This window comes from Bos mutus, chromosome 18 (assembly GCF_027580195.1).
Source record: "Bos mutus isolate GX-2022 chromosome 18, NWIPB_WYAK_1.1, whole genome shotgun sequence".
NCBI classification, from domain to species: domain Eukaryota; kingdom Metazoa; phylum Chordata; class Mammalia; order Artiodactyla; family Bovidae; genus Bos; species Bos mutus.
This window is the reverse complement of record NC_091634.1, coordinates 36903210-36917926: the sequence shown is the minus strand read 5'-3', so window position 1 is coordinate 36917926 and position 14717 is coordinate 36903210. Positions and strand designations below refer to the sequence as shown.

The 14717-nt window shown below is 58.7% G+C and overlaps 1 protein-coding gene across 6 annotated transcripts in view; it reads right to left on the bottom strand.

The window, feature by feature from the left end:
* Positions 1-707: 707 nt before the first annotated feature.
* KIFC3 (kinesin family member C3) overlaps positions 708-14717 on the bottom strand; it is a 34828-nt gene continuing 20818 nt past the window's right edge. For 5 of the 6 annotated variants that reach the window (XM_014479462.2, XM_070388358.1, XM_070388355.1 and 2 more), the window contains 16 exons: positions 13014-13079; positions 12401-12544; positions 12020-12259; positions 11326-11499; positions 10703-10850; positions 10487-10617; positions 9214-9325; positions 7729-7910; positions 6637-6741; positions 4643-4773; positions 4009-4132; positions 3651-3780; positions 3333-3562; positions 2789-2923; positions 2284-2392; positions 708-1572 (listed from right to left, as the gene is read on the bottom strand). In XM_014479462.2, the coding sequence (XP_014334948.1) occupies positions 1547-1572; positions 2284-2392; positions 2789-2923; positions 3333-3562; positions 3651-3780; positions 4009-4132; positions 4643-4773; positions 6637-6741; positions 7729-7910; positions 9214-9325; positions 10487-10617; positions 10703-10850; positions 11326-11499; positions 12020-12259; positions 12401-12544; positions 13014-13079 (2187 nt within the window). In that variant the 3' untranslated portion in view covers positions 708-1546. Of the gene's footprint in view, positions 1573-1768; positions 1798-2283; positions 2393-2788; positions 2924-3332; positions 3563-3650; positions 3781-4008; positions 4133-4642; positions 4774-6636; positions 6742-7728; positions 7911-9213; positions 9326-10486; positions 10618-10702; positions 10851-11325; positions 11500-12019; positions 12260-12400; positions 12545-13013; positions 13080-14717 lie in introns of all 6 variants that reach the window. The other variant, XM_070388354.1, reaches the window with a different exon arrangement.

Here is a 14717-nt window from a genome sequence, read left to right as displayed (position 1 = left end):
CAAGACCCAGAGGTGGTGCGCCACGCTGGGTGGCCAGCAGGGGGCAGCAGAGTGATGGGCCGGTGGGAAGGGGTCAGTTCAGACTAATCTGGGGGAAGGTGGGCACAGCAACTCCCTGTTTCATGGCTAGAAGAAACAGGTGAGGGGTGGGCTCAGGCTCTCCAGCCCAGCCCCTCTGTCTCAGCCACTCCCACCTGTCCAGTGGATGCCTCTGAGGCCAGTCGGCAGCTGTACCCTGCAGGGGGCTGGGACTCCAGCCTTGCAGTGGGGCCACTTACTGTGGTGGCTGATCCAGAGCTCACCGCCCTCCCTCCACCCCCGGAGGCCTCCAGGGATGGGACCAGAAAGGCCACTACCCCATGCTCTGAACAGCTGCCCCTCCCTGCAGGGCCCCTAGTGCTGGCTGGCCAGAACAGCTCCCCTGACCCAGAGGTCACCCTGCTTCTCCTCCTGAGGCCACTTCAGCTCATTTGGTGCAAGGACCCCACAGAGCCCTGCACATGTTTCCCCAAGGCTGGGACCAGGTGCAGACCAGCACCACTTCCACGGTGGGGAGCCTGGTGGGCATGGCACCCATGGTTGGGGTGCTGTAGGCAGAGGGAGGAGGCGGGTAGCACTGACCTATGGCCATTCACCTAAGGGGGCAAGGCCAGGGCAGACGGCAGGCAGTGGAGTAGGGACCACTGTGGCTAGGTTTTTGGCAAGCCTTTGGAGAGCTTGAGTTTCCCGTTTATTAGGTGAAGGTGCCAGTACTTGTATGGGTCAATCATGATAAGGATGGGGGGAGGACACTTGATCCTGACTTAGTGGGTGACAAGCCAGAACTGGGGAACCACCCACAACATGCCAACACCCTGCTCCCTGCATCTGATCAGGGGCTCACAAGACCAACTCTTCCAGACAGTGCTTGTGTAAAAAGGTTATTTAATAAGTAAAAATGGCTAAGCTTCCAAAAGTTCTTAAATAGGATTTCAGAGGGAGGAAAATGTCAAGAGGCTAGTGAGCAGGGAGACAGCCTGGTGCCAGGCAGAAGAGGGGAGCAGCAAGATCCCCACCCACTGACCTCCTGCCAGCCATAAATAAAGCCCGACCCGCCGCGGGAGCGGGCCTCCTGTGTACATCTAGGAACACTATACACGCCTGGCGAGATGCTCTACTCCCGGAGAAGAGCAGGACAGGGCTGCCCACCAACCGCCCAGCTCCCACAGTTCCTGTGCCTTCTGGAGAGGCCCTGCGGGCTGGGGAGGGTTGGGCCAGCCCAGGCGAGGGCCCACCCTCCCACACGACACACTTGCCCTCCCCGCAAGGGCCCACACTGATGGCCTGGGCCTGCCCTTCCAGCCCGTGCCACCTGCACCCAGAGCCACAGCCAAGAGACGTGGTTTCCTTCTGAACATGTTTCTCATCTCTAAGGGGAGATGGGGTCAAAGAGGCGCCTCCACTCTGGCCTCTGCCTTCACAGGCTCCAGACGCTGCAGCAGGGGTGGGCCAGCCACGCATGGAGACCCAGTCGCTGGTCCCTGGTCCGGCAGGGTGGGCATGTCCATCACACAGGCAATGGCCTGGACTTCCCTATGGGAGGGGATAGGTTTTGTCAGCACCGGGACTGTCAGCCTCTGTCCTAGAGCAGGAGGCAGCCGGGCAGAAGCACACAGACAGCAGGCAGCGAGCCCCAGACCCAGCCAGCTTCCCGGCACAGCCCTGCAACCCGAGGCGGCCAGGCAGGCGGGTGGGCGGGCAGCCCTGGGCTGCTGGCCCCCACACTCACCTGGAGACTCTGCAGCCCCAGCCGTCAGGCTGAAATCAAAGCAACAGGTGTCTCACTGGTAGGCTTCCCTTGGGCTGGGACCCACCCCCCAGGACCCTGCTGCCCATACCCCCTTTAGACTCAAAACATTTGCCAGGCCCTTCTGTGAGGGGGTCAAGCTGGGGACTGGAGCCCCGGATTCTAATCACCCATCCACGGCCTAGTTGGGAGGCCATGTCTTTCATGAACCCAGCCTCAGAGAATTGCGCCCTGGGCCTCACATCAGCGGCCTAGCTAGGAGTCCAGAGGGCTGGCCTCCCCTCCTGACACTCCATCTCCAAGGGGCCTTCAGTTTCCCATCAATAAAATGGACCCAGCACTGTCTGCCCTGACTACTTCCCAGGGCCAAGGAAGGTTGTGAAAGTGGTCTGCAGAAGTTTTATAAATTTAAAGCCCACTCCAATAAGGGCAGCCCAGTGGCTGTGATCAGCCTATGGGGGAGGCTCCCCACCCTGGCTCACTCCCTGAAGACTCACCTGAGGGCTGCAGCTTCCTTCTGATGGAACCTGGGCGGCTAGTGGTCCCAGAGCCGGGGGCCGAATGGGCTCGCGCTGAGGGCTGTGGTGTCTGGCAAGCTGACTCCCACTGTGGGCAGAGAAGGGCAGGTGGGTGGGTCCCCTGCCACCCATGTGTTTCCCCTCCCCAGCCACCCCAAACTGTTTTCTCATCTGCAAAATGGACATGACAATGATACAATAACTATGGGAAGACGGAATTAATAAAGAAGTAAACACTACTGAGCATCTGTGTGCCAGCCTGCACCTCCCTGCCCCACGTCCAACCAGCTGATGACCCCTAGGTACCTCTGAGGTCAACAAAAACACCTGGACTGAAGAGACTACTGGGTTTGGGTTCAAGTTCTGGCTCCACCTGCTCTGGTATGTTCCCCTCTTCCCCACTCCAGGCTGTCCTCCCCACCACACCCTCCCTTCTGCCCATGACCGGAAGTCTTTGACCCAGTGCCGGCGGGGGTCCCTGTACCTCTAGGTGCTCCTGGCTGGACCATGACCCGAGCTCTGTCCTGCGGGACCCAGGGCCCAGCTCCACAGAGCGCACCCTCTCAGCAAACTTGAGGGAGTAGAGCGTCTCACTGGTGTTCTTCTCCACAGGGGACACCTAGGGGACACACGAGAGCTCACTCTCCACCTGGCTGGCCAGCTGTCCTCACGGAACTGGAAGGGGCATCAGAGGGAGCTCACAACCAGGGGATTCTAGAAGGCTCCCTGGAGAAGACGAGAAGGAGGGGAGCTGGGGTGGGGTGGGGTGGGGCAACTTCACCAAGGTGGCTGAAGTGGAGGAAGCTGCAAGCAAAGAGTGACTGTGGCCAGGTCTGTTGGGAAGGCTATGGGGTGGGGGGCACATGTCACTGACTCTGAAGCTGCTGAAGACAAGAGGCTTTTCTCTGCACAGCCTGCGGGCTACCTGGGCTGCAGGGGAAGGAAGGGGGTGGGAACCCCTGTTCTTGGAACTGGCCAAGTCTGTACACACTGATGGCCACACTGTCCGGCCCACCTGAGGCCCTCACCTGCACCACCATGAGGGTCTTGCTGTCCCCGCTGAGCGAGTCCTGCAGCAGGTAGGTGAGCTTGGAGTTGCGGAAGGGCACGTGGCCCTGACGGGAGCGCAAGGCGGCAATGACATCGCCCAGGGCTGACAGCGACTTGTTGATGTGCTGCGCCTCCCGCAGGCGGCTGCCCTCCGCCCCCGACTTGCCCACGCGCTCCGAGCCGGCCAGGTCCACCAGGTTCAGCTTCCCTGTGGGGAGGGCGCGGGCAGGTCAGGGCCGCCCCGGGAGAGGCAGAGGTGGGGGTGCTCAGGCAGGGCGCTGGGGGTCCTGGCTCACCTGTGGTGCGGAGGCCGGTGCTGCAGTCCACGCCGCGCACCGTCACGATGAGCAGGGCGTGCGAGCGCGAGCTGTGCTCGTTCAGGTTGGTGAACTCCGTGGTGCGGTTGGTGTGGCCGAACTCGAACACCTGGAGGTGGGAAGGCCGACGCACCGGCTTTAGAGTGGGGTCTTCGAAATCCCCAGTCCTGGGGCATCCCTATCAGGGGGCGTCACCCGCTAACCTCCTCAGCGGGAGGAAACAGGCTCCCAGAGGCCTGCGGACCCAAAAGAGCCTGCATCTGAGCCCTATCCCTTCGGGCGGAGCCGATCCGCTGTGGGCGGAAGCCTCCCAGCGTTGGCCCGCCCAGCTCCTCACCTTGTTGATGTCCTCCACGCTCTGCACCTGGAACTCGGTCAGCCCCGGCACGTATAGCTGCCCGCTGCCATCTGGACACAGCCGGATTTCCAGTTTCTCCTGGGGCTCCTGTCCCAGCAGGTCCCTGAGGGCAGGAAGGACGGTCACGCCCTCCTCCCAGTCTGCCTTCTGCTTACACTTGCACCGCCCCCCGCACCCCCCCAACCAGCCTGGAATGTTCTCCCAACCATCACACTTCAGGATGCCTTCCTGGACACCAAGGGGCTCAGCCCTTCTCCCTCCCCAGCCCCAGCTCCTCTCGGGCACTCAGTTTGCTGAAGGGCAGAGGCAGGAATGTTCCCCAAAAGTCCTGGGGTGGTGGTAACTCCAGTCCCCATGCTGCACTGAACCCCTGGAGGCAGGTTTCCCCAAGACCCCACTCTCACTTTTCACCACCCAGTGCAGCCTGCAGGTAGGGTGAGGGCACTTCCAGAGGAAAGGAGGGCCTTGGTCTGGGTGTCCCAGGTGGGCTCAGTGGGCCGCCCCCCTCCTGCCTGCTAGTGCCTGGAACCGGTGGATTCTCTGGGCCTAGTCACAACATTCAACTCCCACCTGAGGCCCCCATCTGAGGGCCCTTCACCTGAGGGCCCCTCACCTGAGGACCTCATTGTAGATCTCTGCGGCACTGACGGTGATGGTGTATTCCCAGTCGGACGCTTTCTCCTGCACCTCAGAGAAGAGCAGCCGCAGGGCCCGCTGGTTGATGCCTGGGTTCTCAGGGGTCCCCTGGGGTAAAATCAAGGCCCCAGTGAGCCAGGCCTCTCCCCTTTCCCCACAAAGGCTGACCTGTGCAGATGCTCCCCACCTGCTCTGGCTACCCCTCCCAGGCCGGCCTCCCCAACTTAAGCTGTCACATGCCAGCCTGCCCCCTAAACACCCTCCACCAGCTACAAGCCGCTTCACCTCCTTGGGCCTCAGTTTTCTCACCTTTAAAATGGCCCCACCCTGCCAAGATTGGGCCTGAGACTTAAAGCAGAGCACCAGGTGGAACTTGGCCTGGGCCCTGCACACAGGGCCTGCTGATGGACACCTGGCCCTGCTGGGCCCCCTGGGAGGAGCCACTGGGAATGTGTGACTTCCCTGCTGCTGCCCAGAGTTGGGGCTCAGTGTCAGGTGGGCCGTGAGCCAGGTTCTGCGGGAGAGCTGGCAAGTGAACTGGGGCCGGACAGGCTGGCTGGCCTTTCTAGAAACAGTCTGGAGTCCTCACCTGGGCCTCCCTTTGGATGGCACCTTCCACCCCCACTTCCGCTTCTGCCACTGGGGCCTCAGTGTCCTCCCCACACCCTCCAGCCCCGTGGCCTCTGCCCCGCTGTCCCCTCTGCCCCACATTCCTCTCTGACTGGCTTCGGTGTCTGCACCAATGTCACCTCCTCAGGGAAGCTTCCTTTCCCTCCAAACACCAGATCCCCCCCCACCTCACTGTTGGTTCCTTGTTCCTGGCTGAATTTTCCTCTCTAGCACCTGGAGGACACATGGTGACTTGCCGTGGGCACTGCCATCTCCCCATGGGTGGGCCAGCTCCTCAGGGCAGGCGCTCTGGTCACGGCTGAGCCCCAGGCAGGGTGCCTGATGCACGTGGAGCCTCAGCCTGGATGAGTTGGAGGATGGGTGCCCCTGGTGTCACCTCAACTCTGGGCACCCCAGACAGAGCTGGGAGCCTAAGGGTGTTGCACACACTCCCCTCAACCACCCCCTCCCTCTTCCCATCTTCTTTTGGCCTGCCTCTCACTAAACAGTCTAATCAATCCCTTCTTGAGGGAAAAGAAGGTCCAGATTGGGGAAGAAAGGCCCACCACGGGAGCCTTCCCAAAGGGTGTCCAACAGCCTGGGCCAGCAGGGCCCTCTCCCAGCCCTTGTTGGGACACCAGGTCACCTGCCCTCCTCCTCTACCTGGAGAATCCCGTAGCAACCCTCAAGAGCCAGGGAAATGCTAACAAACCAAAGACACGCCCTGTGACCAGCTTTCCATTTTTGTCTACAGTCAAAATTCTTCCTCCTCTCAACACCCCTATTCCAGGCCACAGTCCATGGAGGCATGGGGCGTGGGGGGGGGAGGGGTGGCACATGCGTGGAGATGAGGCCCTGCAAGCTGCAGGTAAGAGCTGGGCACCCCACAACAGCCTCCATTGGCCAGTCTCTCCCGCTGCCCAAGGATCTCCTTGAGGGTCGAGGTCCCCCCTCATTCATCCCGACACGCCCAGAGCCCAGCATGAGCAGCCATACAACAGGAGCCCAATACATGTGTGTGGTTGAAATGAGGGCAATCCTGAGATACGTCACAGCAATCTGCCCTGGACTCTTAGCCCAACCCAAGACACCTCTGGGGCCAGAGGCTGTTGTCAGCACACCTTCCCCTCCCCCGTACCTACTGGGACCACGCAGGTGTGCTTAGGCAGGGCACCCCCACTTCAGGCCTGGTGCCTTAGGGTTAACACAAATAATTATGGGCTCAGCTCTAAGGCTGTGAAGCCCAAGTGAGGCAAAACATGCCCCACACAGAACCTCAAGACCAATGAGGGGCACCCCCATCAATAGCAGCAAGGGGGCAGTCTTCACTCTGAACCCCTGCTCCACCCAGTGGGTACCCACCTCCATTGTGTATGTCTTGCCAGCACCCGTCTGGCCGTAGGCGAAGATGCAGACATTGAAGCCATCAATGCAGGAGGTGATGAGGGCCTGCACCTCCTGGAACACCTGCAGAGAAGACGTAGGATGGAGGATGTGGAGCTGCCAAGGCTGCTGGCCGCCCCCAACCCCAGCCACCTCCTCCTGACCACTCCCCTTCTTCAGCTACAATATGGCACATGTTATCATGGGCAACCAGCTCACTGTGGAGGAATTTGTGACTAATGAGTCATTTACACTAGTCATCAGTGGGCAACCTCATTGCCGAAAGACTGAAAGGAAGTCAGGGTAGTAATTACTGCCCACTGGCACCTGAGGAAGGGGCAACCTGGGCCAGGAGCTCAGGAGCCCTCCCCCAGCTTTTCCCCCTCTCAAGGGAGAGGCAGCATGTGCCTGGCACCTCCACTGGCTTGCCTGCCAGCCAGCAACAAAGGACGGGGGCAAAGATAAAGCCTAGCCTGGGCACAAGCAAAACAGGCCTCTCAGGTTGGCCCTTGCAATGTGAGGGAAGAGCAGATGCTGAAAACACCTGGCTCACACAGGCTGCAGGCTCCTCCCTGGGGTCTGCGCGAGCAGCATGGAATCCCTAGAAAGGCCCGTGGGGCTGATAAAGGTGGTGCTCCTGGCTGGAGAGGCCTGCCTCCACACAAGCCAGGGTCCAGTGGGTGGGCGGGGCCATGTGAGTGGGAGGGGCTGAGAGTGGGTGTGGTTGATTATGGGCGGGGACGGTTGGGTGGGAGGGGCTATGAGGGTGGGTGTGGCTATAAGGATAGGAGGGATCACCCGAGTAGGATGGGCCCAAGAGTGGGTGTGGCTGAGATGGGCGGAGCCACGGGGGGGTTGCTCTAGCTTATACATGCATCTGCCCTTCCGAAGCCCTTTTTGCCTTCCCACCCTCTTCTCTCCTCCAGAGGTAAAGAGAGGGACCTTGTAGCCCTAGGCTTCTCCATCCTGTCTCCCCTCCCTTACGTTTATTTTCGTCCAGCCCTCACCCATCTCTCCCCCTTCATGTGAGGTGTGTCTCTCTGTCCCTCTCTCGGCAGGGGCCACACTCACGTCCTGCTGTGAGGCCTGTGAGGAGAAGACCTTGTCCAGCTCGAAGGAGACAGGCTTTCCTTTGTGCAGCAAGTGAATGATGGAGTCGTCGTCGGGATCAAAGGTCACAGCATTGGTCGCCTCAGGTCCTTCCCCGTCCTCTTTGGTGACTGGCCGGACACGGGCAATCACCCGGATGTTTCCTAGATTTGATGGGGCAGGAGAGATGGGTACAGGCCAGGTCAAGACCAGATTGCCTCCACACTGGTGTCCACTGGTGTCTGGAGCAGGCCAGTGGCTCAAGAGATCCTACCTTCTTAGTAAGGCCCCCAAGGGCAAGGTGGCCCACAAAGCTGTTCTTAGTCATTCACACTATACTATGAATTCATGTATCAATACATTTTTTGCTAAGCAAAGCAACTGAGGGTGGCAGCCTCACCTTGGGGACATAGAGGAAAGGTCAGTTTTCAGAGTTGAGACTTTGCACCTTGCACCCAGTTTGAGTGGGATACCAAAATGGACAACTCATTACACATCTGGACTTCAGTTTCCTCACACACACAATGAGGGGCTTGGATCCCACTAAGCCTAGGAGCTTGTTCTCATTCTAGAAGGGCACTGTGAATGCCAGGACAGAGTCTGGGAATCAGATGGGCTGACGGGACCAGGCAGAAGATGGGCACAGGCAACAGAGCAGCCCCGGGGTTGACTGGGGCACAGATTCAATCACGCCACCCGCCTTGCTTCAAGCCCTTAGATGGGATCCCAGAGGCTTGAATGAAGAGAATGAAGAGAAAACTCCCCATCACATCTAGCATGGCCCCACCTCCCTCCACCTGTCCACTGCAGCTCACAGTCCAGGTCTCAACCCTGGTTCCACCTCCTACAAGAAGCCCCCTCGACACCCTCAACTCTCAGATATTTAGGAGCTCTGAGAACCCCTCCCCAGCCCAGGTAAAGGGGCACTGATGGGGTTCTCAGGGTGATTAATGATCACTGTCTGCTCCCCTCCACTGAAACTGAAGGGAGCACCATGAGGGCAAGGGCAGGTTCTGTGGGGTCCAGAGACATATCCTCAGTGTCTGGAACAGCATGTGGCACAGGGCAGGTGCTCTCTGGACCGCTGGGCAGTGAACGGGTGCTCTCTCAAGCTTGACCAAGCCCTACATCAGAATAAGTGACATTCTAGCCACCCACCACCCAGTACTTCAATGCCCTGCTCCTCCAACACCTGGCAGGCTGCCATGGGCACGAGGAAAGGCTTCAGAGTTGGATGGATCCAAGGTGCAAAGTTTGTTTACTCGCCATGAAGTTTTGAGCAAATTCCCTGTGACATTCCTGTGCCTCTGTACCCTTATTTACAAAGAGGGCATCACAACAGTCCCTCAAAATGACAGGGCACAGCTCCAAGGACTGGCACTGGGGGCCAAAGGCAAGGGCAGGAGCACCCCCGAGGCAGGTCAGGGCCCCCTCTGCTGGGCACCCCCTAACCCACACGGCAGTCACCTTTCAGCCGCACGAGCTCATTGTGGCACTTTTTACGCAGCTGCAGCTCCCGGCGGTACTTGCGCAGCAGTTCCTGGTTGTTGCTATTGACCTCCTCGATGGCCTGGCCAATCTGGTGGGGGAAGGGCAGTGCCATCAGGGGGCCAGTTCCACCCACCTCACATGCCCGGCCGCTGCCCCCCCACTGACAGCCTGCTCATCGCTGCCTGCCCTGGACTGGGCACCTAAGCTGAGCTGTCACACGTCAGATTTTCCCAATAACCCCTCTGGGTAGGTACTGTGACCAGACCCATTTTACAGAGCAAGAAACTGAGCCCCAAAGAAGCTAAGCCAACCTCAATGTTGCCCTGCTGATGAGCAAAGAGCTGGGACTCAGCCCTCACTCCACAGCACCAGCCCTTGACTACAGGATTCAGTTGGACCCAAATCTCAGCTCTATTCTGAAGAGCTGGGAGACCAGAAGCAACTGGCTCAATGTCTTCGAGCCTCAATTTCCTCATCTGTAAAATGGGAATTCATAGGAGCTGGTGATAAAGATTTCAAGTTCCATTCATAGGGAAAAGAAACAAGATGCAGGCTACACTCACACCTGTTCCCCTTTGTTGGGAGAAAGGGAAGTGCGTGTACATGCACATACATGTCAATAGTTTTCAACATGCTCAGGATACCCTTTAGGGGACATGCTGGGAGAGGTTTCTTTTGAGGAGCGGGCTGGGTGGCAGAGAGAGGCCTTTCCTTTTCATCCGACGCCCATCTGTGAAGTCTGTAGTTGCAACATGTCCATGTATTATTGACATGATTTTTTTTATTAAAGGAGAAGAACTATTTTCGAGTCCCCAAATATATGTCTATCCTGCGGAGCTGTCACACAGACTCAAGGAGCTGATGGCTATAAAAGGCTCGGCATGTAGGAGGCACTTTAGAGACGTTGGTTATTCTCATACTGCACAAGTACAGCTTGAAAAAATTAAACCTAACAGATGTAAAGATATGTGTAGCATGTTTGAGATATAAAGATATGTGTAGCCCATATGGAATATAAAGATATATGTGACGTGTTTGCTTTACAGACTCATAACAAGACAAATATCCAAATACCTACCCCTGATCAGACTGTTTTTCCAATGGTCTGAGGACAGCTGTGTGTGTGGTAGGGAAGGGAGCTGCCGTCTGCGGGTTTGTCTGAGTTTGAGAAGGGCGTGGTAGGGGATGCTGTGTCCACCCAGGGGCTCCAGAGCCTCTCCCAGCCCCGCCACCCAGGGCCTGCACTCACCTCGGCCTTGACACTCTTGAGGGCCTCCTGCAGCAGCAGCGGGAAGCCGCGCACCTGACGCTTGAGCCCATTGTAGTCATTGGTCAGGGTCCGCAGTGCTGGCTGCAGCGTCAGCAGGTTGGTCCGGACGCCTATGGGGACACAAAGGGGTGAGAGGCAGATGGGGTGAAGGGCCGTGGTGTGAGGAGCAGGCTAGCGCTCAGCCGGCCGGCTTACCTGCCAGGTTCTCGTGTACCGCCTTCATCTCCACCTGGGCTCTGGCGAAGGCCTCCTCGATGGCCCGGTTCTTGTCCTCCTCCAGGGACTGCATCTCTTCCAGCATCTGCCCGTGGGCCCTCTCCAGCTCCGACTCGTACATGGCGATCTGAAGCCAGGGTCAGGAGCTCAGTGCAATGCCCCACGGGAAGGTGAGATGCCCCCCCACACACACACATGCACGAGGGAGGGATAGGATGGCCGTCTCTCTCCCCAAAAGGGCTGCCAGCTCCGTGCAGCTACTTCCCAGCATCAGCCCAGCACCATCCAAGGTCCCATAGGCCCTGGGAAGCAGGGGAGAGGATCTCTCATCAGTTATGATACGGACCAGGGTACCCTTCCAAGAGCGTTGTGTGCCAGGCCCTGAGTCAATCTTGCAATGAGGTCAAGCCTCACTGGGAGCTGGGTTCTGCGATCAGACCATTTTACAGATGAACAGAAACTTGCCCTTGGTCACGACGGCCAGCAGGGAGAGGGGGACTGGAACACGGGTCTGTGGGACCCCAAGTGCTCAGCCTCTGCACTGTGCCAGAGTGCGACCCCAGCGTCATGCCGCCCCGACAGCCACGCGATGACCCACACACCTGCGCCCGGAGCTGTGCGGTCAGCTGGTGCGAGCTCTGCAGCTGCTGCTCCATCTCCTTCAGCACCTGCCTCTGCATGGCCACCTGCTCCTGCAGGTGCTGGTTCCGGGCCTGCGACTCACTGAGGGCCTGCTTGGTCTTGGACGACTCTACCTCCACTGTCTTGATGACATACTGCGAGGAAGGGGCGGAGGGGCAGGCACACAGAGGTGTGTGGGTGCCTTGCCCTCACCCTGGGACCCTGAGGGGACCCTCAGGAGCATCCCACTAACATCCCGCAGAAAAAAACTAGAGGAGCCCTGAGGTCTTGGCTTTCCAGAATGCTGCAGGGGCCTCCTGGAATCTTCTCATTTTCACGAACCCACGAGGAGCCTGGCTGTGGCCCAAGACTGGGCACAGAACAGACAAGGAGGGCAAAGACGAGAGCAGAACATAGTGAAGCATCACATCCATGCCTGGCTCATAGCAGGCACCCCAAGCCTCGGTTGCTGGACGCCTACATGGCCTGACCCTGGACAGCAGGAAGGGGAAGGGGCCAGGCTGAGTGCAGACCTGGAAGGATTCCTTCAACCCCTTGCACCTACTTATTCACCAAGACAAGCCTGTTCTACGTCTGGCCGTCCTGGGCTCCAGAGACCAGTGCCGAGGCACAGCCCAGGTGCATACAGCAGGCAGCCACCCAGCCCCAGCTCACCTTGATGGGCGGTGACTGGGCGCGCAGGCTGGCGATGGTCTCGTGGCTGTCTCGCAGGCGCCGGCTGAGCCTCTCCTCCTCCTGCGCCTTCTCAGCCAGGCAGTCCTTGAGCCGCAGCTCCACCTCGGCCAGCCGGTCGGTCTTCTGCTGCACCTCCAGGTTCAGCTCTGACAGCAGGCCTTTGTTCTCCGCCACCTCCAGCTGTAGCTGGGACAGTCTGTCGCGGAGCTGGGCACTCTCCTGCAGACGGACAGCCACAGAGGCATGGGAGGTGGGGATGGGTCAGGTGTGAGACCAGCAGGCAAGAGTCAGCGTGAGGAGCTGGGGTGACTGCTGGGAATCAAGCCCCCTGTCCCCCGACCACACTGGTCCTGGGCCCACCTGGCTGTGCTCGCAGCCCGTGCAAGGGGCCGCCGGCTTGGCCCTCAGCTCCTGCAGCTCCGCCTCGCAGCGCCGCATCTCCTGCCTCAGTCGCTCATTCTCCACCATCAGCAGGTCCCGGTGCTTCTCCAAGTCGGTACCTCCCTGCAGAGAGCCAAAGTCGAGGTGGGGGCATGTGGCCAGGGCAGGTGGGGGGAAGGATGGGGCAGCGGGGAGGCAGAGACAGTACAGGGTGCAGTGGGCAGAGGGCCAAGATGGGGAGGAAGAGAGAAGGAGTAAAGAGAAAGAAAGGCCGGTGATGGACGGAGAGAAGAGAGAAGGGGCTCCAGAGAAGATAAAGACAAAGATGAGGGCAGAGGAGAGAAGAGATGGAGGAGGGTGGTGAGATAGGAACGGCTCCTGGCTACACCCCAGCCCTCTCATTCTATTTTCCTGAGTGTGAAAGTAACAAGGAAAGTCATATTTATATACACAGAGATCACACTCCTGCTTTACACCAGCAAACAAGTATTAACCTCCCTCCCATTATGGGTCATGCAAGCTCGTGGTGATAAGTACCCTGGAAGCTTCTCCCCACCCCTCAGCCCCGTTAGGATGGCGTTGTTGGGCTCACCAGCTCAGATCGAAGGCGGCTCACTTCCTGGGCCTGGCTTATAAGCTTCTCCTTCAGATGTTCCACCTGCCAGCACAAAGCCGGGGTGGTAAGCCTGGTTCCTCACTCCCAGGCCTCTCGCCCAACCCCATGGCCCCAGCCCTCCCTGTGTTCATACATCAGACCACACCTGAACTCCAGATGCAATGCACCTGACCTGGTCCTGACAGCTCTCAGCACACTCTCCCATCACAGAACCGGCCAGCTTGGGCTCTCAGGAGTCCAGGGAGCAAATGCAGAGAAGTGACCCCTGGGCCCACTCCAGGGGCAGCTTGACAGGGGCCTCAAGGGGCTGACCCTCAGGACACCTGCCTTGCCCAGACCCCTGCCCAGGCCTGTAGCTACTTTTGTATTTGTAACTTTATATCTTTTTTTTTCTTAAAAGGCCTCCAAATTGTATAAACTCCAGGTACTACAAAATGTGGATTGGTCCTTGTCCAGCCCCTAGAATTTCCCACTCTGAGTGGTTCCTGGGGAGTCTGTCTATGGAGACACCAGCCTGCCAGTGACCAGCACAACTTTAGGATCTGCGTCCACCCTGGCTTCCAGTCTGCCTTGCCGGAGAGCCGTGGGATGTGCACTCCATCAGGAGGTGAGGGTGACCTGGTTCAGCCAGAGCCCAAGGAGGAGAAACCAGCCCCCAGAGAGCAGGGTTCCAGGGGGGCTGCCTGTTCTCCCCGCAGGCCTAGACCCTGGTTCCACATCAGCCTGCCCCCAGGAACTCTCCCCTTGGAAATAACCCAAAATGCAGATGAGGACTTTGGCACCAGCATTCATCAGAGCACGTGTAGGGATTTCCCTGCAGAACATTCTGTGATGACCACAGGGAACCTTGGGAAAGGTACCGTGAGAGAGTCAGGCTTCCTCCACGGAGATAAGGAGATGCAGTTTACACAAGCAGGCCACAAAGCCTTGGGCTGGCTATTACTACACACCAGGAGACAAAGCCTACTGCCTACAGGGTTCACCAGCCAGAAAAGCAGGTGAAAGGCAGAGCAGGAGCAGACGCCCAAGATCCAGCTGAAGAAGGTGGGAGTGCGGCGTGAGGTGGGGACACAGGCCCAGTGTTGCCAAACTTCTGACCTTTCAAGCGAGGCCAGACATGGGGATTTTCAGGTTGTGCATATTAAATCTCCCCACTACGTATGGCTGAGATGTCATCAACAATCGGTTGAGCACAAGCTCAGAACCAACCATCTCCTGGGGCTGGAGAAGGCAGCTGAACCACAAGTTGGTCTCTGCTTCTCTGAGAGGGTTGGGGGAGGAACTGGGTAACAGGCGTGACCCCACCTCCGAGGAAAAGACCAGTGACACCAGCGAGCTGCTTCCTTATAGTTGAGGAGGTGGAGTACAAGACCCAAGACCCAGAGAGGGGTTGGGAGGACCAACCTGGCTGCCCAAAGCCTGCTGGCTGGCAAGCAGGTGACTTAAGGGAGGGCACCCAAGAAGGTCACCTCTGTCACCTGCTCCACCAGCACATTCCTTCCTAGCAATGCACGGGACGTGGACCAAGGCAGGTAGCAAAGCCTATGCCACTTCTCTGCCCACTCCAGCGCCCCCTTCTGTTAAGAGCCTGACACACAGAGCGTTCAGTCCCTTTGCCCTAGAGGGGAGTTTGAATAAAGCAGCCTATCATTCCTTAGTCATGAAACTGGCAACAACCTG